Raw genomic sequence first — 21,875 nt, forward strand, 5'->3', positions numbered from 1 at the left:
TGTTTTGTTAGCCCCATCCTGCAGCTTCTGCCTACTGAGGCAGTGGTGGAGGGACCAGAGCTAGGGTTGGGCCTCCGCATAAGCTGCCTCTCCTCTGACTCTAATGTCCAGCCAGCAGGGTAGGCCCTAACTCATAACCTCTACCGCCTTGGGCAGGCAGGGGACAATGCACCTTCCTGTGATACCATCCAGTCATTGACATCCCAGGGCAGGCCCAGAAAAGGATGGCCCCTGCCCTGAGAGGGTTTCACTACTCCCGGGGGCCCCCACCTCTCCCCTCTGGTCCTCCACACATTCTTGGTCTCTCAGGGGCCTCCAGGCCCTGTTCTGGGATCAGCGTCTGAGTGTGTTGGCTGTATACTGGTGCCAAGGGCAAAAATAAGTCAGGTGGTCCTCAAACCCTCACTGGTGCTGGGGTGACTTCCGACCCCTCCTCACTTCAGCCCAGTCGGTCGTGAGCGGCGGGAAGGGAAGGCTCAGACTTTCCTACCTCTCTCTTGGCCACTCCAGGCACACTCACCACATGCCACTGAGAAAAACGCCCCCAAGAGAAAGTGTAGGTGACAGGCTTTCGAAGGCTTGGAGAGTCGGGTGGGAGGAGGGGCTGGCTAGGCCGAGCCTTCAACGGGCCCCGCCCACAGTTCCGCCCACGCACCCTGGCCCCGCCAGCCCCGCCCTGCGCCCTCCTGCCGACTTTGCTCAGAGTGCCTGCTTGGAGCAGCAGCTGGGGCAGGCAGGTGAGGGGGCCTCTTCGTTCACTGGCGGTGTGTATGTCCACCTGGTGCCAGGTGCTCAGACTCGAGGGCAGGGGAGGGCGCTGGACATCACGCTGGGGGTGGGTCACCTGCCCGAGGGCTTTCAGGACCGGCTGCGGACTCAGGTCCCAACCGGGACCTTGAGTCTGCTCCCAGCCAGGCCCGGGCCTCCAAGGGTCCCTGCAGGGGCCCAGGTGGGCCTCGATGGAGCTTCTCTCGCCGCCGTCACAGCCTTCACTGTTATTACTGCTGCTACTGCTGCCACCACTGCTGGCCAGAGAGTCCTGGCAGTGTCCGCGCACCCCCTACGCCGCCTTGCGCGATTTTGACGTCGAGTACAAGGTGCCCAGCTTCTCGGCCGGAGGTCCGGTACAGGCCATAGCGACCTACGAGGGCGGCAGGGACGGGAGTGCCGTGTTCGTGGCCACACGCAATCGCCTGCACGTGCTTGGGCCTGGCCTGCAGCCAGTAGAGAGCCTGGCCACAGGTCCTGTTGGAGACCCTGGCTGTCAGACGTGTGCGGCCTGTGGCCCGGGCCCCCACAGCCCGCAGGGAGACACAGATGCACAGGTGCTGGTGCTGGAGCCAGCTCTGCCTGCACTAGTCAGCTGTGGCTCGAGCCTGCATGGGCGCTGCTTCCTGCACGAGCTAGAGCCCCAAGGGACAGCCCTGCACCTGGCACCGCCAGCCTGCCTCTTCTCCGCCAACCACAACCAGCCCGAGGACTGCCCTGACTGTGTGGCCAGTCCTCTGGGCACCCTCGTGACCGTGGTTGAGCAGGGCCATGCCTCCTACTTCTACGTGGCATCCTCACTGGATGAGACGGTGGCCTCGAGCTTCAGCCCCCGCTCAGTGTCCATCCGGCGCCTCAAGGCCGATGCCTCAGGATTCGCACCGGGGTTTGCCGCGCTGTCCGTGCTGCCGGAGCACCTCGCTTCCTATCCTATCCAGTACGTGTACAGTTTCCGCACCAGAGCCTTTGTCTATTTCCTGAAGGTGCAGCGGGCCAGCGTGGCAGCTGCCTCGGAAGCCTTGCACACACGCCTGGCACGGCTCAGCGCTGCTGAGCCCGAGCTGGGCGACTACCGCGAGCTCGTTCTCGACTGCCGATTCGCACCCAAACGCCGGCGCCGCGGGGCCACTGAGGGAGGACAGCCCTACCCAGTGCTGAGGGCGGCCCACACAGCTCCAGTGGGCAGCAAGCTAGCTGCTGAGCTGAGCATCGCAGAGGGCCAAGAAGTGCTATTTGGCGTCTTTGTGGCTAGCAGAGACAGCAGTCCTGGTGTGAGTCCCAACTCTGTCGTCTGTGCCTTTCCCATCGACCTAGTGGACACTCTCATCGAGCATGGTGTGGAGCGCTGTTGTGAGCCTCCTGTCCCCCCGGGCATCCGGCGAGGCCTCGACTTCTTCCAGTCGCCTAGTTTTTGCCCCAACCCGGTGAGCAGAAAGAAGGGGCCCTCACCCGTGAGCAGGTGGTAGAATCCAGTAAGAGGGTCTGGGAGGGAGGGAGAAGGGCAGGAGGGAAGACGTTTTCTCTTCCACCCAGTTCCTTAGTGCTGGGGGCAGGTGGGGGTGTGGAGGGCGTGAGGGAATCAGCCAAGCACAGACTATACTGGAGGCTCACCTACTAGCCAGACTAGTCTCTGTTTCTCCTCCATTTTGCTCTTTCACTCTCTTAGGTACTATGGCCTCTGATTTTTTTAGGTAGTTTCCTAGATTGTGTGAGAACCAGATTGCATCACAACTGTCTGGCAGAGACACTGCCTAACTCCGGTACAATGATCCCCTCCTACCTGCCCACCACACATACCCTCAAGGACATACACAGAGAAACAGCCCCGCCCGCCCCCCCCCCCCGCCAAGCAGATGCTAACAGATTCACACAGATACGGCTGCTTACCAGTAGTTTCTCTTTCCCTTTGGAAGCACTGTTTTGTTCTGCTTTCCAAAGAGGGTGGGGCAGGAGTTGTCAGAGGATGCCCCCACCCCATTCCAGGGAGCCTCCTGGGCCTTGGAAGTTTGGGGGCTTGTCAGAGAGCCTGCATGGCTTGGGCTTCACAGACACACTCGTCCCTGATTGTCCTCTGTGGGTGGAGTGACTGGGGGAGGACCAAGGACATGGTGGGAAGGCAACTTGGCTCTAGTAGATTCCAGGAAGCTCACCCCAGTCTTGTGCAAACAACTGTAAACATCTGGGGATGAGTAAAGGCTTAGGAGGGGCTGATTGGAAGTGGTTCACCATGAAGGAGTCCCAGACTTTCTTTCACTGTGGTTGGGGCCCTGCTCTAGTTCCCCATCTCACCCCAAGTAGGAGGTCTGCCGGCCATCGCTGAATTGGGGGCTTTTCCCAGCAGACCCTACCCAGGTTCTCTCCAGCTGTGGTGTCAGGGAGCTGGAACAGAGACACACAGGACATTCCTTAAAATGCTAAGGACAAAACCCAAACTGAGAGCCATGGAAACAGTCCTACCCTAGCTTGTAAGAGGTAAAACCAAGACAATGGGGTGAACAGCACTGGATAAGTGGTCTTTCAGTGAGCTCACTCACAGTCACTGCTCTGAGTCTTTGGCTGCCCTGTGGCTCTGCTACTTCTGTGACGTTCCCCACTGACTCCTTTCTGGCTCTTACTAATGCCTCAGAGGTGGAAGGAGAATGTACGAACGGCGAGGAGTAGAGCATCTCCAGCCTCCCTCCCTCAGCTGAGTCCATCTGGGCTGAGGAGGCCCTATGGGGGGAGAGCCCTCGTCAGGGCCTGGGCAGCCCTGCCTGCCCTCCTCTCTTCCTTCTGGGGGAGTCTGAACCTCTCACGGACTTGGCTGGTGGTCAGTGGGTCAGAAGACATCCAGCATGAGTTGGCAGTGCTAGGTTCGAGGAGGACTGATCTCAAGATGGCCCACAAGCTGGCCAGGGAGATGTGTGAACCAGCCTATACAGTGTTTGTCCAGTGACTGGGCATGTAGCCTCCAGGGCAACACCCACTGTGTGCTGATTGTGTCTGGCCTCAGGAAGCCTGTGGGACTCTGAGCTGGCACCTGCCTTCCATGGGTTCAGGTGGGATTTGACTCTGGAGCAGTCACCCTCCTTTGTGGGGCACTGGACACTTGAGTCATGCTCTTAGGAGTCACAGGCTGGCTTATAGACAAACCTGAAAACCCAGAGCTAAGTCCTAGGACCCAGGGGCAAGCAGACAGGGGTGTGGTCCTGATCAGGGTAGGGCCTCTTTGCCACCCCTCAGCCCCACCTGTTCCTGAGTCATGCTAAAAATACCCGCTGGCTTCCGGCTAAGGTCAGGCCCCTTTCCCGCCTCAAGTGAGGACAGAGTCCCAGTTCCCACCCATCCAGGCTACAGACCTAGAGTGTGTGGAATTTCTGTGCCCAGCTCTGCACCCCCAGGGCTCCTTATCAGCACTGAGGTCTCAGGACTAGGTTAAGCATACTTGGTTTGATGGGCACCCCAGGGCTGGCAAGGGAATGTCGCAAGCCCCAGGGCTACTGAGCCCTGCCTGTGCTTTGCACCCAGCTCCAATGCCTTGCATCATACCCTGATATGATTTCCCAGAAGCTTCCACAGTCCTGCCTTGGTGCCTTGAGTGCAGTCCCCCAAAACACCTTCCTATTAAGAACAGGTGACGGGTGTTTCCCAATCCCTGGGGCCTAGCCTTCAGGCCTTGGTTTTTCCCTTTTGTATCTGAAGGGGATGCAGGTTGCAGCTGGAGGTACAGGAAGATCTTTGGAGTCTCAGGGAGAAGAACCATGTTACCAGCCCCATGCTGGCCAATTAACTTCAGAGTTTAGCCACCTTAGGCTGGAGAGAAACTGAAGCCCCCAAAGGGGACAGGGTTTGCTGAAGTACAGGGAATAACCAGCAGGGGGCAGAAGAGGACTCTGCTCAAGAGCTCAGACTTCTTGCCTGGCTCCTCTCCTGAGCGCCTATAAGGCCTTGGACAAGTGACCAAACCGTTTCTGAGCTCATTTCCTTATCTGCAAAATAGGGGTGTTGAAAGCACCCACTTTACACAGTGGTTGTGAGGCAAGAATGAGGTTGGGTCTATAAGTCATTATCAGAATGGACATGGCAGGTCAGGGCAAGGCATAGCAGATGCTGGCCTTCCAGCCTGGGCCTTCCTTCCTGGACTTACTACCTCTGAGAGCCCCATAGGTGGGAGGGGGTGGGTAAGTGGCAGACCTGGAGTCTTATCTAGCCAAGTCAGGTAAGGGATGGGGGTTTGGGCTGCTGTGGTCACTGACAGAGATCCCAAGGGGTCAGTGTGTGAGGATGAGCCCTGACTCCTTACCCGACTCTCCTCAGCCTGGCCTGGAGGCCCCCAGCCCCAACACCAGCTGCCATCACTTTCCTCTGCTGGTTAGCGGCAGCCTATCACGTGTGGACCTCTTCAACGGGCTATTAGGACCAGTACAGGTCACTGCACTGCATGTGACATGCCTTGACAATGTCACAGTGGCCCACATGGGCACAACTGATGGGCGCATCCTGCAGGTAGGACCCCCATCTCCACAGCTCCTTGTTCCTGGGTCCCCTTCCCCATTTCCATTTTGCTCACAGCTAACCTATCCCAGGTGGAGCTGGCCAGATCTCTCAACTACTTGCTGTATGTGTCCAACTTCTCACTGGGCAGCAACAGGCAGCCCATACAACGAGATGTCAGTCGCCTTGGAGACCACCTGTTCTTTTCCTCCGGGGAGCAGGTAAGGTGGGACTAGGGTAGGGCCTGGGGCCAGGGCTGTGGAAACAAAGCCTCCCCATCTAATCCAGGGAGGCACTGACATACAGGTCTCACCACCCTGACCTACAATGGGACCAGGCAGTCTCTGGGTCTAGTTCTCCCTCCAGCCACCCCTGAACCACCCCTCTGCCACTCCAAGGTCTTCCAGGTACCTATCCAGGGCCCTGGCTGCCACCACTTCCTCACCTGTGGGAGTTGTCTGCGGGCACAGCGTTTCATGGGCTGTGGCTGGTGTGGGGGCATGTGTGGCCGGCAGAAGGAGTGTCCTGGCTCCTGGCAACAGGATCATTGTCCACCTGAGCTCACTGAGGTATGACTTGCTTGGCAGGGCCCAGGTAAGGGTGGGACAAGCTGGGCCTGGAGTGGGGGTCAGCATGTCTTAACCATGATCCTCAGGCCTGGAATGTCCTCAATATCAACAAGGAGGGTATTCTTGTCAGAGGGGATGGCACATGCAAAGACTTAGAGGCAGAAAAGTGCCTGAGTGAGGACTACAAGTGACCTAGGAGACTTGGAGGGAGGGCAGGCAAGGGGCATAGCAGAAAACTCTGGGAAAAGCAGACAGCTGAGAGCCTGGATGCACACAGGGACTCAGGCTCTCTCCCTCTCTTCAGTTCTACCCCCAGAGTGGACCCCTAAGGGGCAGCACAAGGCTGACCCTGTGTGGCTCCAACTTCTACCTGCGCCCTGCTGATCTGGTGCCTGAGGGCACCCATCAGGTCACCGTGGGCCAAAGTCCCTGCCGACTGCTGCCCAAGGACAGCCCAAACCTCAGGTACAAGCTGGTCTCTGCGCTTCCTGTCCCTGACAGGGGTGACCAAGCAGCCCCTTCCCTGTGAGACCCTGTCTTCTGCTTACTGGGGGCAAGGAGATACCAGGCAAACTGCAGTGACTCTGGTTACTTGGTGTCTAAGGAGACCTCTCTGTCCCTGCTTGAGCCTGCATATGCCCTACCTGTCTGTTGAGTCATGGAACTGGGCAAGGTTAGTCCCTGCCTCACCAGATCCTGCTTACCTTGGAGGAAGGCACGAGTAAAGAGATAACATCCTCAGGCTCAGAGGAGACCTGTGGTATGTAGCAGGCATACAGCCAGGCCTGTGTGACCCCTGGCTGACCTTGGGTTCCCCTGGTACCCTAGCCCAGTGCCCCGGAAAGACTTTGTAGAGGAGCTGGAGTGTGAGCTGGAGCCCTTGGGCATGCAGCCGGCCGGGCCCGCCAACATCAGCCTCACTGTGACCAACATGCCACCAGGCAAGCACTTCCAAGTGGATGGCACCTCCATGCTGCAAGGCTTCTCTTTCATGGTGAGGCCACCTTGCCTTGTCTGTACCCTTGGCCAGCCAGGCAATGTAGGCAAGGAAGGGCTTGGAGTGGAAGGCCTTTTATGCCAAGCTAAACCACCTCTATGTCTTCTTAGGAGCCAGTGCTGACAGCAGTAAAACCCCTCTTTGGCCCACGGGCAGGGGGCACCCGCCTCACCTTTGAAGGCCAAGGCCTGTCTTTAGGCACCAGTCAGATGGTGCTGGTCAATGGGACTGAGTGCCCACTGGAACAGTAAGTGCCAACATGCAAGGGGAGGGGAGGCCACAGGGCTCCCCACTCAGGGAGCCCTTACCAGGTGGGCCTTGGATCCTACCAGGGCAGAGAGAGAAGAGCTCAAATGGTCAGTGTAGGGAGCAGGTCCAGGAGGAAGGGTCTGTTGCCCCCTCCAGCCCACGGGTGGTTTGGGGATGGTGAGAGAGCCCATCACAGAGTTAATTGGCTCTAGCCAAGGCTGTGGGGAGCCTTTCCTGCCCTGCCTTCTTCTTGGAAGCCTTAAAGACCCTGTCTTCAAACAGACTCATTGATAATGGGCAGGGTGGGGAGATGACCAACAGAAGAACTGAGAGGGATTGGCAGACCTTAAAGGAGGTGGGTCTGGCCATCACCTGGAGGATGATCCTGAGACCAATCCTCCCACCCCCACCCCCACCCCGTTCTGCAGGGTCAGCGAGGGGCAGCTCTTATGTACTACGCCCCCTGGGGCTGCTATGGCCAGGGTTCCCATTCACCTGCAGGTGGGGGGCGCTGTGGTGCCAGGCTCCTGGACCTTCCACTACCTGGAAGACCCCATTGTGCTGGGCATCAGCCCCAACTGTGGCTACATGTAAGTGCCACCCCCTTGCCCACTCTGGTCTCCTAAGGAATGAGGGAGGCAGCCTCAGAGAGCACCCCAAGCCCACCACATTGCTTTCCTCCACAGTGGCTCCCATGTCACCATCCATGGCCAGCATCTGACTTCAGCGTGGCACCTAGTGCTGTCATTCCATGATGGGCTTATGGCAGTGGAAAACAGGGTGAGCTGTCACTGGCAGCTGCCAAATGGACACTAGCCAGGAGGGAGGAAGGCTGGATCAATCCTCTGAGTTCTAGCTCTACCCCGTGCTGGGCTGAGGAGACTGGGGTGGCCGTAGGTGGGATGCCTGGCTAACCACTCTCGCATGGGCCCCAGCAGTGTACAGGGCACCTCCCGGAGCAGCATCGGTGCCGCCTGCCCGAATATGTCGTCCGAAGCCCCCAGGGGTGGGTAACAGGGAACCTGAGTGCCTGGGGGGATGGAGCTGCTGGCTTCACGCAGCCAGGCTTTCGCTTCCTGCCCCCACCCCATCCACCCACCACTGACTTTGCCCCACTGAAGCCCGAGGAGCGTGCTGTTAAGTTTGAGGTAAGTGTGGGGGATGGAGGTCAGGGACGGTGAAGGGTTAGGGCTGAAGCCTTGCCCAGAGGAGATGGGGGCACTGGCCAGTCCTTATGACTCTCTGCAGTATATTGGGCTGGGCGCTGTGGCTGATTGTGTGGATGTGAACGTGACCGTGGGTGGTAAGAGCTGCCAGCATGAGCTCCGGGGGGATGTGGTCATCTGCCCTCTGCCTTCCTCCCTGCAACTTGACAAGGATGGCGCCCCACTGCAGGTAGGCAGCTCAGCTGGCTCTCCACATGAGACATGGGCCAGGGCTTGCAGGCTGGGCCTGAGCTGCCACCTGCCCCCAGGTCTGTGTGGATGATGGATGTCACATCCTGGGCAGGGTGATACGGCCAGGCCCAGAGGGGGTCCCACAGAGGCTACTCCTTGGTGTCCTGCTGGCCCTGCTCCTGCTTGTGGCTGCACTGGCCGCTGCGCTGATCTTCAACTACTGGCGGAGGAAACAACTGGGTGAGCTCTCCACTCCCCTCCTGACTTGGCCTACACCAAACCATGGCATCTCCAAGTCCTCTTTCTGCCCAGGCCTTGGAGGTCTGCCCATACCTCCTGGGGACTGAGTTTGGAGAGGCTGGCCACGAGGGGCTGTCTTTCCACAGTCCTTTCTCCAAACCTAGATGACCTGGCATCCTTGGACCGGACCACTGGAGCCATCCCCTTGCCTGCACTCCGCTCAGGTTCTGACTACAGAAATGGCCTTGGTGAGATGGGGAAGGCGCTGAAAGCTGGGGCCACACCCTCTGTTCCACAGGCCCCTCACTTCCTCTCCTCCACAGCTGCCCCTGCCACTCATGGTCTGGATTCCACCACACAGAGCCACAAAGCATCCGTCTCAGACAGTGGGGACGGGTCCTGTGTCCCACTGTTGCAGACAGAGTCCATCCAGCTTGGGGACTTAGACTCTGCACTCCTGACCGAGGTCAAGGATGTGCTGATCTCACATGAGCAGGTGGTCACCCACAGGGACAGAATCATTGGCAAAGGTATGGGGGCCAAGCCAGGTGGGGCTGGGGCAGAGATGGAGTCCTGAGATGACATGGACTCAAGGGGCATTTGGGCAGGACTCTGCTCTGGCCTTTTCACCAACCTTTGTGGCCTTGGGAATACCACGTAACCTGTCTGAGCCTCCATTTGCTCATCTGTGAAATAGTAATTAGTTCTGTCTTCAGTGGATTCTGGTGCAGATTAAGTAGGCATGGGAGGGGTGCAGGCTCTGTCATTATGTAGCTTTATTACTACATTTATTTTATTTATTTTATTTTTTATTTTATTTTATTTTTTATTTTATTTTATTATTTTATTTTATTTTTTAAATTTTTTTAATGTTTATTTATTTTTGAGACAGAGAGACAGAGCATGAACAGGGGAGGGGCAGAGAGAGAGAGAGACACAGAATCTGAAACAGGCCCCAGGCTCTGAGCCGTCAGCACAGAGCCCAACGCGGGGCTCGAACTCACAGACCGTGAGATCATGACCTGAGCCGAAGTCGGACGCTTAACCGACCAAGCCACCCAGGCGCCCCCTGCTATTTGTTTTTAACGTCACATCGGCCAGTTGGTGCTCTGAGGTTTGGTTGCCAATGAGAGGGTGTGGTGTGCACCCTGAGCACTGGGGCCCTCTCACCATCTCCCCCTCACCAGGCCACTTTGGAGTTGTCTACCATGGAGAATACACAGACAAGGACCAGAATCGAATCCATTGTGCCATAAAGTCGCTGAGTCGTAAGTAGGGAAGAGGCTAGGAAGATCCCCGTCCCTGCTGTGCTACCACCTTGCTGAGTAACCCTGAACAGGAGAACTTTCTTCTCCATTTCTCCATCTGACCCTGGCAAAGGGTCTCCCTGCCCTGAGTCTGACTCAAGCCACTCCACAGGTATCACAGAGGTGCAGGAGGTGGAGGCCTTCCTGCGCGAGGGGCTGCTCATGCGTGGTCTGCACCACCCAAATGTGCTGGCTCTCATCGGTATTGTGCTGCCCCCTGAAGGGCTGCCCCAGGTGCTGCTACCCTACATGCATCATGGAGACCTGCTTCAGTTCATCCGCTCACCCCAGCGGGTCAGTGCTCGGGTCAGGAGACTTGGGCAGCAGCTGGGGATGAGTTGCTATGCCCTTGCCTACCGACCCACCTGTGCCCCTAGAACCCCACGGTGAAGGACCTCATCAGCTTCGGCCTTCAGGTAGCCCGTGGCATGGAGTACCTGGCAGAGCAGAAGTTTGTGCACAGGGACCTGGCTGCTCGGAACTGCATGTGAGGGGCCGGGGCATTTGGGGTGAAGGAAGGGGGCAGGGCACCAGGGTGCACAGCTGCCTAAAGGCATCTCAGGCAAGGGCCCACGCTCCAGCCCTTGCTGTGCAGCCTTGGGCATGTCCTCCCCTCTCTGGGCCTCAGTTCTCCCATCTGCCCAGTGCAGGCTTAGATTGGACACGGTGGCTCTGAAACCCTGTGAAGGCCTGGAGTAAATGGGTTTAGGGCCCGGTGGGGGCCAGTCCTGAGTATGATCCCCTGCTCTCAGGCTGGATGAGTCATTCACAGTCAAGGTGGCTGACTTTGGCCTGGCCCGTGGTATCCTGGACAAGGAGTACTACAGTGTTCGACAGCATCGCCATGCTCGCCTCCCTGTCAAATGGATGGCACTGGAGAGCCTGCAGACCTACAGATTCACCACCAAGTCTGATGTGGTGAGGCCCCACCTGCCCCAGAGTCCACATGGCCTCAGTGTCCTGGGAGAGCACTTGGCCTTGCCCTTTTAGGTCCAGATGATGATCTGAGCCCAGGGAATCCCTAAGCTGAGCAGCCCCCGCAGCCCATTTGCCCACCTCTTGAGCAGGTCTAAGATAGAGCCCTCTTGCCACGGCAAGAGGGGGCTCTGAACTCATTGGCTCCTTGCAGACAATACAGGGCCTACAGGCCCAACTCTGGGCAGGGTCTGGTGATGAGAGGAGACTGAGGAAAGATGTGTATGAGATACTGAGGAGCGGGCTCTGATTAATTTCCAGCTGGAGGACTCTAGGAGATAGAGGACCTGGGGGGCCCACCTGTCCCCAAATTTGGGGTAAGAGTTGAGTCTCCTTTCTCCTTCCCACAGTGGTCGTTCGGTGTGCTGCTGTGGGAGCTGCTGACACGGGGCGCCCCACCCTACCCCCACATTGACCCTTTTGACCTCACTCACTTCCTGGCCCAGGGTCGACGCCTGCCCCAGCCTGAATATTGTCCTGATTCTCTGTGAGTATGTGGAGGTGGTAGTGGGAGGGAGCTGGGCCCCAGAGACAAGGAAGGGACAGGAGACAGTGTTCTTGCCTGGCTCTCGGACTGATCCTCTGGTTGACCTGGAAAGGGACCCTCTCTGGACCTCAGTTTCCTCATCTGTGGACTGGTTCCACCAGCATTTGGGGCTGAGTGCTGGGAGGAGATCATGGTTGCCATGGTAACAGTACTCCCCACTCAGAGTCTGGGTTGAGGCCAGTGATTTGATTTCTCAGCACTCCTCACCCCACCCCCGCTAAGGGGGGGCCTGTTTTCCATCTTTTCCATTCATTTAACCTCAAAGAGAGGTTCCATTAGCTCCCACACTAGCCCCCACCCCCAACATCTCCCTACTGGATATAGTTTCAGATTCCCTGATCCCAAGGCATGGTGACAACTATGAAACAGTCACTGTGCCTGCCCAGTGGGTCTGTGCCGGGGTTCAGCTTCAGAAGCAGTACGCGTGCCTTATCTGTGCCCAGATCTTTGTGGTTAGAACAGGAAGAACCAGGTCACAGGTAAAGGTAGTTGATGATTCCAATCTCAGACTGTGCTCTAGAAGGGTACGAGTAACCCTTCTTCCCAGCCCCTGCCTGCCTTGGGTTTGATCTTTATTATTCATTTCACTAATGCCTCTGGTTTGAAGTAAGTGAAATCATCTTTACTACCCATCTGTCCCTGGGTCAGGTTCCCTGAAACAGATTCTCACCTGGAGCTATATATACAGGGAGTTTATTGATAGACTGGGGGAACCTGAGTCCTCTGAGTGGGGAGTACTATTACCATGGCAACTGTGATCTCCTCCCAGCCCCAAATGCTGGTGGAACCAGTCCACAGATGAGGAAACTGAGGCCCAGAGAGGGTCCCTTTCCAGGTCAACCAAAGGATCAGTTAGAGCCAGGCAAGCAGAGAGCCCAGGGAAGCAGGACTGGGCAGGTGGAGAAGTTGGGCAGGTGGAGAAGATGCCGCAGAGGCTATAGCCCATCCTTGGGCTATAGCCCAGGGGGCTGCTTGATCTGGGGTGGCTCTTTGGAGTTTTAAGAAATATATATATATGGGGGCGCCTGGGTGGCGCAGTCGGTTAAGCGTCTGACTTCAGCCGGGTCACGATCTCGCGGTCCGTGAGTTCGAGCCCCGCGTCAGGCTCTGGGCTGATGGCTCGGAGCCTGGAGGCTGTTTCCGATTCTGTGTCTCCCTCTCTCTTTGCCCCTCCCCTGTTCATGCTCTGTCTTTCTCTGTCCCAAAAATAAATAAAAAACGTTGAAAAAAAAAAAAAGTAGAAAGAAATATATATATATGTATATATATATATATATTTTTTTTTTAATTAAAAAATCTTTTTAATGTTTATTTATTTTGGGGAGGGAGGGGCAGAGAGAGGGGACACAGAATCTGAAGCAGGCTCCAGGCTCTGAGCTGTCAGCACAGAGCCTGACGTGGGGCTTGAACTCACAAACTGCAAGATCATGACCTGAGCTGAAGTCGGCTGCTTAACCGACTGACCACCGACTGGGCACCCAGGTGCCCCTTTTAATGTTTTTTGAGAGAGAGAGAGAGAGAGAGAGAGAGAGAGAGAGAGAGAGTGAGCAGGGGAGGGACAGAGAGAAGGGAGACACAGAATCTGAAGCAGGCTCCAGGCTCTGAGCTGTCAGCACAGAGCCCAATGTAGGGCTGGAACCCACAAACTGTGGGATTGTGACTTGAGCTGAAGTCAAACGCTTAACCAACTGAGCCATCCAGGAGCCCCAGAGTTTTACAAAATTTAGATCAAGGGGCCAGGTCCTTGTACTGGACATTAATAAGTCAGTGGTCATAGTGTGAGCTTGGGGGAGGCAGTTACTTTCTGCCTGGGGTAATTCCTAGGGAGGGCTTTAGCCAAGGGTCAGCAGCACCCACTGGGAGGATGAAGGGGGATCTGGGTGGGCCATCACAGCATCCACTAGACCAGACCAAGTCTCTTTTCCACTTGAGGCCTCAGTTTCCTTATCTGTAAAGTTTGGATGATGACAGTACCACCCTCAGAGTCTGAGAATTATGAGATTATTGTGTGAAGGGCACTTAGTGTCATTTAAGGCAGAGGCAGCATTTCCAAGATGAAGAGGCATGTGTTGGGGCCCACCAGGTAAACCCACAGAAACAATGGCTGAGCATCCCACATGTCCATGTCTCAGGACTTTTTTTTTTTTTTTTTTAATTTTTTTTTTCAACATTTATTTATTTTTGGGACAGAGAGAGACAGAGCATGAACGGGGGAGGGCCAGAGAGAGAGGGAGACACAGAATCGGAAACAGGCTCCAGGCTCCGAGCCATCAGCCCAGAGCCCGACGCGGGGCTCGAACTCACGGACCGCGAGATCGTGACCTGGCTGAAGTCGGACGCCCAACCGACTGCGCCACCCAGGCGCCCCAGGACTTTTAATCTCCATTTCACTGGACATGGGCTTCCTTCCTAGAAGACCTAAGATGATAACTGATAGCCTGTGAGCTGTGCCTTAAGCTAAGTAAGCGCTTCACAGGCATCCTCCCACCCTATGCCGCCACAGCTCTGTGATCAGAAGAGGATCCAGAGACACAGAGAGGTTAAGAATCTTGCCCAAGATCACACTGCTCAGGTCACACCGGGGTTCAGGAGTCCAAACTCTTAATCCCTGGGGCAATTCAACCTCTGCCACGGTGGGGAGGCAAGACTGGAACAGCAATCACAATGCTGAGAAGAGCTGCCTCTGACTGGGCAATGCTCTGCACTAGGCCCTGTTACCTGTTCTCATTCCTGTGCGGCCTGCCAGAGGATTAAGAGCAGGTGGGCAGCCTGGGATCTCTGGGTGGGGATGTGCCCTGCCTCTGACATGCCCCTCTCCCCACAGGTACGCAGTGATGCAGCGCTGCTGGGCTGCGGACCCTGCAGGGAGACCCACCTTCTCAGCGCTGGTGGAAGAAGTGGAGCACGTGGCGGCCAGGCTGCTTGGGGACCACTACGTCCAGCTGCCTGCAGCCTACGTGAACCTGGGTCCTGGTGCCTCGGATGAGGCGAACATGCACCCAGAACAGTCGCAGACCCCACCTGTGCACAGGATCGCACGTCGGCCCTGGCCTTCCTCAGAGCCACCACAGCCCACGTGACCTCCGCCCTAGGCAGGCCCCAGGGATTGGACCTGCCTAGCAGCCAGGGAGTTAATCCCAAACTGCCTCTAGGCCATGCCAGGCCAGGGGCAGCCTGAGCTGGCTTCTGCCCTGTCCCTGCCCCCTTAACTTTCAGGGGTGACAGGAGGGAGCAAGGCACTTGTCCCTTCACTCCAGAGAGGGAGCAGTGAGAATGATCCTTGATGCGAGGAGTATTTACGGCATACCTGGTGTGTGCTTGACCTTCTGGGCACAGGGGACTTAACAGTGACCGCACAGACACTGGCCCTTGAACTAGTAAATGAACCAACGAATCATCAAGTGCAAATTGTGGTCAATGCTATGAAAGAAAGACAGACTGCTTTGAGGGAATGGAGGTCAGCTTTAGAGAGAGAATAGAGGTGAAAGAAGCCTCCCCAGGAGGTGACATTTCTGCTATAACCCTGTCAGGTAGGAACTGTGCCAGAAGCAGAGGTGGGGGAAGACAGTTTTGGGCAAAGTGAGCAGCACATGCAAAGACTCTGAGGCTGGAAAGGGGTTGGATCAGTAAGAAGGCTCCAGAGAACAAGAAGGGTAGGGCAAGGTGCTAATTCAGGTTACAGGGCCCTGGGGACTTCTTGATGGAACCAAGAGGGGTGGGTTGAGTACTCAGGCATGCCGTAGTCAGAATGGCTTCTCCCACTGCCCAGCCCATGTCTGTCCCTTTCCCCAGGCCCCAGCTGCTCTCAGGGCTCCCTGCTCTGCCTGCAGCTCCTCCCCCTCCCAAACACACACACACTGTCAGGACATAGAGACGGGCTCCCCTACCTCAAAGCCTACCAGCATTGCCCTTACAGCCTTGAGAGAGATGAGCCAGCAGCAAGGCCTCACCACACTTTTAAGGCACCAGCTTCAAGATGCTAGACTGCCCAGGCTATTTATACTCGTCAGGACCACTGCACAATAGCCACTAGAGGGGCAGACTCCACTGGAGAGCGAGAACAGTTTCCTCCTTGTACCACTCTTCTCCCACACCCTTGATGCTAAGGGCACAGCTTGGATGTCAGTGACTGGGCCCAGGGCATGCATCATGGTGGTTCTTCTCTCTTACACAGGACCCCTATAGCCTCCCTCCCAACAGTTGGGAGACCCCAGCTCATCCTAAGGGGAGCAAGCTCCCTCTCCTGTGAGTTGCCAACTTTTTGCCCTGTCACACATGTAACACTGGGTTTGAAGCAAGAGCTCCCTGGTAAATAGAGTGGGGGTTTCCTTGGGACTGGAGCTGCCCAACTGTTCTCTACCCATAGGAGGCCCTGCCATGGGGAGACTAAGGACCCTGAGGACATGTGGGTAAAGCTTAAAAGGGGATCTTCTGCTCAAGTGCAGGGTTCCAAAGATCAGGGGTCTATGATCTGGAGAGATGGACTCTATCTGCCTGTTTACCACTGTACCTCTGATCCCTAATCAGTCATAGAGGATGTCTTATAGGCTTGCATGTTCAGCCAGAGACCCCTGGTCCCTGTGTGTGCGTGTTGTGTGTGTGTGGTGGGGGGAATCAATTGTGTCACCCTGAGGCTACAAGAGAGATGAGTGAAATGTCCTAGAGTACCCCTGACAGCCATAGTCGCCATACTAGTTGGAAAGGGCTGTCTCCATCCCTCCAACTGGCAGTCCTCCTGCTCTGACCTCATGCTGGGGATCTGAAGGTCACCCAGAGCTCCCCGCCCTGGGTGGGGAGTGAGGAGAAGGCCCAAGGGCCTCTCTGAAGCTGGACTGAGGCTCCTTCTCCACTGAGCCCTTGAAACTCATGGACCACTGTCTCATCTCATAAGAGAGGGGCTTGGAGAAGAAGGGGTCTCTGCTTGGGAGGGGAGCTTAGCAGGAGAGGACTTTCAGAGAAGGCAGATGGAGGATAGCTCCAGGTATCAGCTCTCCCGTGCAGTCAGAATGTGGGGCTTTGGACATATTTCTGAGCCAAGGGCCTCTGGGCCTCTAGGCTTCCCAGGATTCTCCAGGGAAGGGGCCTAGTTAAGCAGGTGCTTGGGCTCCTGGATCATGGCACAGCTGCACCCCCCTCTCAGTGCTGCAGCCCCCAAGCTCTGAGCTCCATTCTCAGAGCCACCCAAATAGTCACAATTTCAGCTGGAGTGTCAGAAACTGGAACTGTTTCAGGGTTTCAAATTCCTGACTGGGCCACCAGGGAGAAGAGGAAGGGAGGGTTAGTTCTAGGCCCCAGATGGGCTGGGGGAACTAGAACGTTTCTGAGTGGTTTCCAAGCCAGTGAAGGCTGAGCTGCCTTTCCCCTGGGGGAGGCCTGACTAGTATCTCAGGCATGGTGGCTGGCTGGTGCAAGGGGAAGTTTATTGGTGGCCATGGTGGGCCTAGGCCCGCCACTAGGGTGGAATGGGGTGAGCAGAGGCTTCTTCTGGGGCTTTGGGAGTCCAGTCTTTCCACCATGAGCTGTGGAAAGAAGGTACCAGCTCCCCTGCCTCATCTCCCCCTATCACAGCCCAGGGGGGGCTGGGGGCAACAGGTGCCAGTAAAGGCTGGAGGGAGGCTAGGATGGGAGCTGGGGCTGAGGAAGCTGCAGATGACTCACAGCCTCTTGACTGCCCATTGGTGTCACTGTTGTCTGGCACCTGGAGAGCATGCATGGGGTAGACCGACCTGCTTTGATGGGGGACCATGAGTCTGGTCTAATGCCTCAGTCCCAGCCTTTCAGAGAATTTTCCCAGGGACCCAAAGGCCCTCTGGGGTCACACACAAGGGCCCCAGATATTGCCCCATTCCAAACTTTGGGATCTTCCTGGGACACTGGCCTCACCAGTCACTCCCTCAATGCAGCTCATGAGGCCACAGCTCCACCTACTTCAGAAATTAACTCCCTTTACCTGTAGAGTGGGTTGGGGGAAACATGGGCACTGCTGGGAGTGTCTGAGGCTCCGAGAGGCCCAGGCTGCATCTTACACTTACTGCCTCTGCCTGGGGATAAGCAGTCCCAGGAATCAGTAGCTGAGCACTGAGCCTTATCTCCCAGGCCCTAACAAGAAACACCTTTTACTCCATGTGGCGTTGGAAAACTCCCCTCTGTGAAGTCCCCAGGAACTGAGCGTCTCTTCACTCAGAGCCTCTGCTCTGCCCAGATGAGGGTCCTAGCCGAGAGGTAGGGCTACGCCAGCCCAGAGGAGTGGGGATGACTCCGTGAAGGGCCCCCGGTGTTCCCCATCTGGCACAGGGGCCTGCTGAGCCTCGTTCTCTCCTGCTACTCCTTTGGGGTTTGCTCTAGCTAGAGTTTCTAACCCAATGAGTGTAGATGCCAGGAGATCCCGGGCAGCTGTGACATTCACATCTGACTGAGGTGGCCTCCTGGCTGGTCTTGGGTTCTTCAGGTTTGAGGATGGTGACCTGGAGCATGAGCATGGTCTTCACAGTTGGTCCTCCCCTGGTGGGAGTCCTTGGCCCAAAACTTGGCAGGCGGTGCCCATCAGCTGGCGGAGCTTGCCTGACCCAGCTCAGAACATAGGTGTGACACCTGGATCCCAGCCACCTCACACTGATATCCTCAGACCCCCTTAAAAATGACTGTTTCTCCTGAATCCTGCTCCCCACCCACCCAATCAGTCCGTCTCTGATAGGAACTCTCGGCTCCTGAGCCTCCCGACAGCCTCTGCATCTTGTTCTCTATCCCCTCGGTGCCCCGAACATCTTCTGCCTCTAGTTCCAGGATATTCATGCTAGGTCTAGCAGGGATGGCAGTGCTGCCTGGAGAGGGAGGCAACACCACCACACTCTCCTCTTGTAGGATGAGGATCCCAGCACCTGTGTCTGCCCTACCATTGCTACTCATTCCCCTGCAACTTCTGCTCCTCCCATCTGGCAGCCCTGACCTTGTCAGGAAAGCAGAGGTACTTGTGGCCCTGACAGCCCAGACAGAGGGTCCTGACAGGAGGCCCTTATATTTAGCCCTCGCCAGTCTCACTGTCGCTCAGTGGAAGCTCAGAGGCAAGGCCCGTGGTAGTGCCTATTTTGAACTCAGGTGGTGGGAGCTGAGGGAAGTTGCTCAGGAGAGGGAGCACCAGAGGCTCTCAATGCCGGGGCATCCTTGCCTTCTCTCCTCTCTACTCCGTTTTAGGTTGGTTTAGCCACCTGCACACTTGTGGAATGTCTTGGACTGGGCACTTGGGATCTGGGAACATATCAGGAAAGGCAGGGGACTCAAAGCAGCTGGCAGCCAAGAGCACAGGATTCGGTCTGCTTGGAAGCCAGTGCTCACTTTCCCATGTCACAAGTCCCACCAGTGCAGCCTGGTCCCAAAGGTCCCAAAGGAGTCAGCTTCACTCCTGGACTCTGTGCTAGTGCCAGCTCCAGCCAGGCATCGATTATGCTGACATTTCCTCCAAGCTGGGGAGCTCCCTCTTCAAAGGGGGAAAGGAATCCTTTGGGCAGCCCCAGTCACCCTTCCCACATGGCTCCTTGCCCATGGGCTCTGACCCAGCCATCTGTTCTTTTTTTTTTTTTTTTAATTTATTTATTTATTTTTATTTATTTTTGGGACAGAGAGAGACAGAGCATGAACGGGGGAGGGGCAGAGAGAGAGGGAGACACAGAATCGGAAACAGGCTCCAGGCTCCGAGCCATCAGCCCGGAGCCCGACGCGGGGCTCGAACTCACGGACCGCGAGATCATGACCTGGCTGAAGTCGGAGGCTTAACCGACTGCGCCACCCAGGCACCCCCCAGCCATCTGTTCTTAAAGTTGCCCCCACCCTCCACTGGGCCCGGGTTCTCCAAGGACCCTGAGGGAGGGCAGATCTCACCTCCCCTCTGCAGATGTGGTTGGAGGTCTCTTCTCAATAGTCATGAAGTTATGCATGCTTCTGGCAGCACTTCCTCTGCCCCCACCTATGCTGGCTCCTGGCTGGGGGGCTGCTCCCAGGGATGGTGAGGAGCTTGCCCTGGCCCCGAAGCAGTCAGGGTGTCTCTGCCGTTGCCCTCCCTCCAGGCTGGTGCGTCTGGCCATCTTTCACGCAGAGTTACGTAAGCTTGAGTCAATTGGAGCTCAAGCAGTTCATTGTGGGCTATTTTTAAGCTGTAACACATCACAGCAGAGGGGTCACTGCACCGAGGCTTGCAGGGAAGGTTGTTTAAACATCTGTTATTTAAATTTCCCTGTGCCTTAGAGCTCAAAAGCCACATCCTCCCGGCACTCTTGGATCTGCATTCCACATCCCAGATTAGGAGTGGATTATCACCCCTCACCCCACCATTGGTTCCCCTAGGGCTGTTCTCTGAACCCTTGGCTGTCTCCCTTTGGGGTCAGGCATGGGGACCAGGGAGGAGGAGGGGTCAGCTATCTCTAGGGCATGGGTGAATTCTGGCCAGGAGAGACTTCAGGGAAGCCGGATGTTAGTGCTCATGGGTCACTCAGACAGCTCCAGAGCAGAGGGTCAGGAGAGGAAAATACAGAGAAAGCACTGTGGAGCTCTTTGTGGAGCCAGGAGACCAAGAATGTCTCCTTCCTTTGTGGGGGTCTCGGTTTCCCATCACTACCCAGAGAGGGTTGGGTCAAAACATCCTTTTAGGTCTTTTCGGAAGCCTTCCTGTACCTGGGCTGTGCTCCTATGTGGAATGCCCTCCCTTCACAGATCTAAATGCTACCTAGCTGCACCCTCTGGGGCAGAAGGGCTGGAGTATGAGACCCTGGACAGTGGGCATAAATCTCTCAGGAAACACGCCTTGCTTTTTACTCTATTTACCAAGTGGTTGCCTCCACTGGGAGCTCTCTAAGATTCCTTCTGATCTTAGATTTTCTGGCGATATCCAGAGTCTTCCCTGGGCACATGGAGGGGGAAGACAGGTAGACTGGAGGAGTGCAAGGCCAAGGATTTGACAGAGCTGTTTCCTGAGAGTACAAAGAAGCCAAAAATACATCTGCATTGGAGAATCAGGTCTGGGAGACCTGGCTAGTCCTGAAACCCTCCCTCTCCTCTTGGTGCCCTTTCTGCCCTCCACCCTCAAGACCTCCTAGGTGGGAGGGTTCTAGCCTGATCCACAAGAAAGAATGGTTTCTCAGAGCGTCCTGACTCCATCTCCTGAAATCTGACCCTGTCCACGGGAGTTGGGGCCTTTTCCCCAAAGTCTGCCCAGAGGGGGTCAGGTGAGGTGTGAGAAGAGGTAATGTCAGGACCTGCCCTCCAGAGGAGACTCCTTATGGCCTTGCCCTCAGACTAGGCTCCTTCCAGTTCTTTCTTGGCCCCTCCATCCTAGAGAGCCTTCAGCCTGGGGAATGGGCTCAGCCTCGAGGAGGGGCTCTCTAGTTTGCCATGGCAACATGTTGGCCCTCCTCACTTTCCAGAATCAGAAATAGAATTGGATGCCCTTCTTCGTGGGGAGAGACTGTTTAAAAACACGTAGGGGGGAGGGGTACAGTGGCAATGTCCCTGCCTGAACCCTGGGGGCTGGGCAGAAGGGGTCCAGCCTGGGAGCCTCTCTGGCTGCCCTGCTGCCCCTCCCTTTACCTGGATGAAATGCACTGGGCTTTGACCAGCCCAGAATTCTGAGTACAAAGGACTCAGCCTGCTTCAGCAGGGTGTGTAGCTGGCCCCTCTTCAGCACTGCCAGGCTCCTGGGAGGCCACTGGCTTAGAGGTGCCATTAGGGAAAACGGTCCTCCCAGGCTTAAGCCACCTGCTAAGCTATTGGGAGGAGGAGAAGGTTCATGTGGGACACAGCTTAGGTGGGGGCTTGGGGCTGCCGCACTCAGAAGGGAGGCATGTTGACTGTTTTCCAGCAGGGTCCATGCGTACAAGTCCTAGGTGTGGTAACCAGCGGTGGTACATAGATTTCTGAAGTGGGGGGCCAGAGCCTGGTGGTCTGGCTTCAGATTCTGGCTCTACTACTAATTAGCTAAGACCTCTGTGAATTCTTTCTCCTCTCTGTGCCTTGATTTCTTCATTCGTCAAATAGGGATGATAGTGCCCGGCTCATCAAATTATCATGAGGCTGGGTTATATGCGTTAAGCACCGCCTGGCTCGGAAGAAGAGCCCAATCGGTATCAGTCGTCGTTATTGTTGCTATAAGGGGGTGTTTGCTTCCCAGGAGGGGAAGAGCTTTCTCCTCTCTCAGGACTGCTTTCTTTGGGCCTTCCTTCATGGGCCCACATCCTTCAGCTGGCTCTGCTCCCTTCCCCAGGATACCTCAGAACAACCCCAGGTCAGTTGTTCGCAAAGCTCCCAGCCCTGGAAAGGAGGATTATGCCTCACTTCTGCAGGAGAAGAGGGATGGCTCTCAGGGCC

At 56.3% G+C, this 21,875-nt stretch overlaps 1 protein-coding gene across 8 annotated transcripts; it reads left to right on the forward strand.

Annotated features, from left to right (window-relative positions):
- The first annotated feature begins 704 nt into the window (after positions 1-704).
- Positions 705-14,923, forward strand: MST1R (macrophage stimulating 1 receptor). Of its 8 annotated transcripts, none has more exons than XM_058726877.1 (20): positions 705-2,192; positions 5,065-5,253; positions 5,334-5,462; positions 5,640-5,810; positions 6,115-6,275; positions 6,639-6,804; positions 6,918-7,054; positions 7,485-7,646; positions 7,743-7,836; positions 7,992-8,204; positions 8,305-8,451; positions 8,531-8,693; positions 8,840-8,941; positions 9,017-9,223; positions 9,881-9,961; positions 10,113-10,294; positions 10,378-10,487; positions 10,753-10,918; positions 11,326-11,462; positions 14,347-14,923. In XM_058726877.1, exons 1-20 carry the CDS (start codon positions 960-962, stop codon positions 14,600-14,602), a joined length of 4,206 nt encoding a protein of 1,401 aa, XP_058582860.1. In that variant the 5' UTR covers positions 705-959; the 3' UTR covers positions 14,603-14,923. The 8 variants fall into 8 exon arrangements, with proteins under 8 accessions (XP_058582860.1, XP_058582864.1, XP_058582863.1 ...); XM_058726881.1 differs by having other exon boundaries at positions 8,840-8,917; XM_058726880.1 differs by having other exon boundaries at positions 8,858-8,941.
- The last annotated feature ends 6,952 nt before the right edge of the window (positions 14,924-21,875 follow it).

The sequence above is a fragment of the Neofelis nebulosa genome, chromosome 4 (assembly GCF_028018385.1).
Source record: "Neofelis nebulosa isolate mNeoNeb1 chromosome 4, mNeoNeb1.pri, whole genome shotgun sequence".
NCBI lineage: Eukaryota > Metazoa > Chordata > Mammalia > Carnivora > Felidae > Neofelis > Neofelis nebulosa.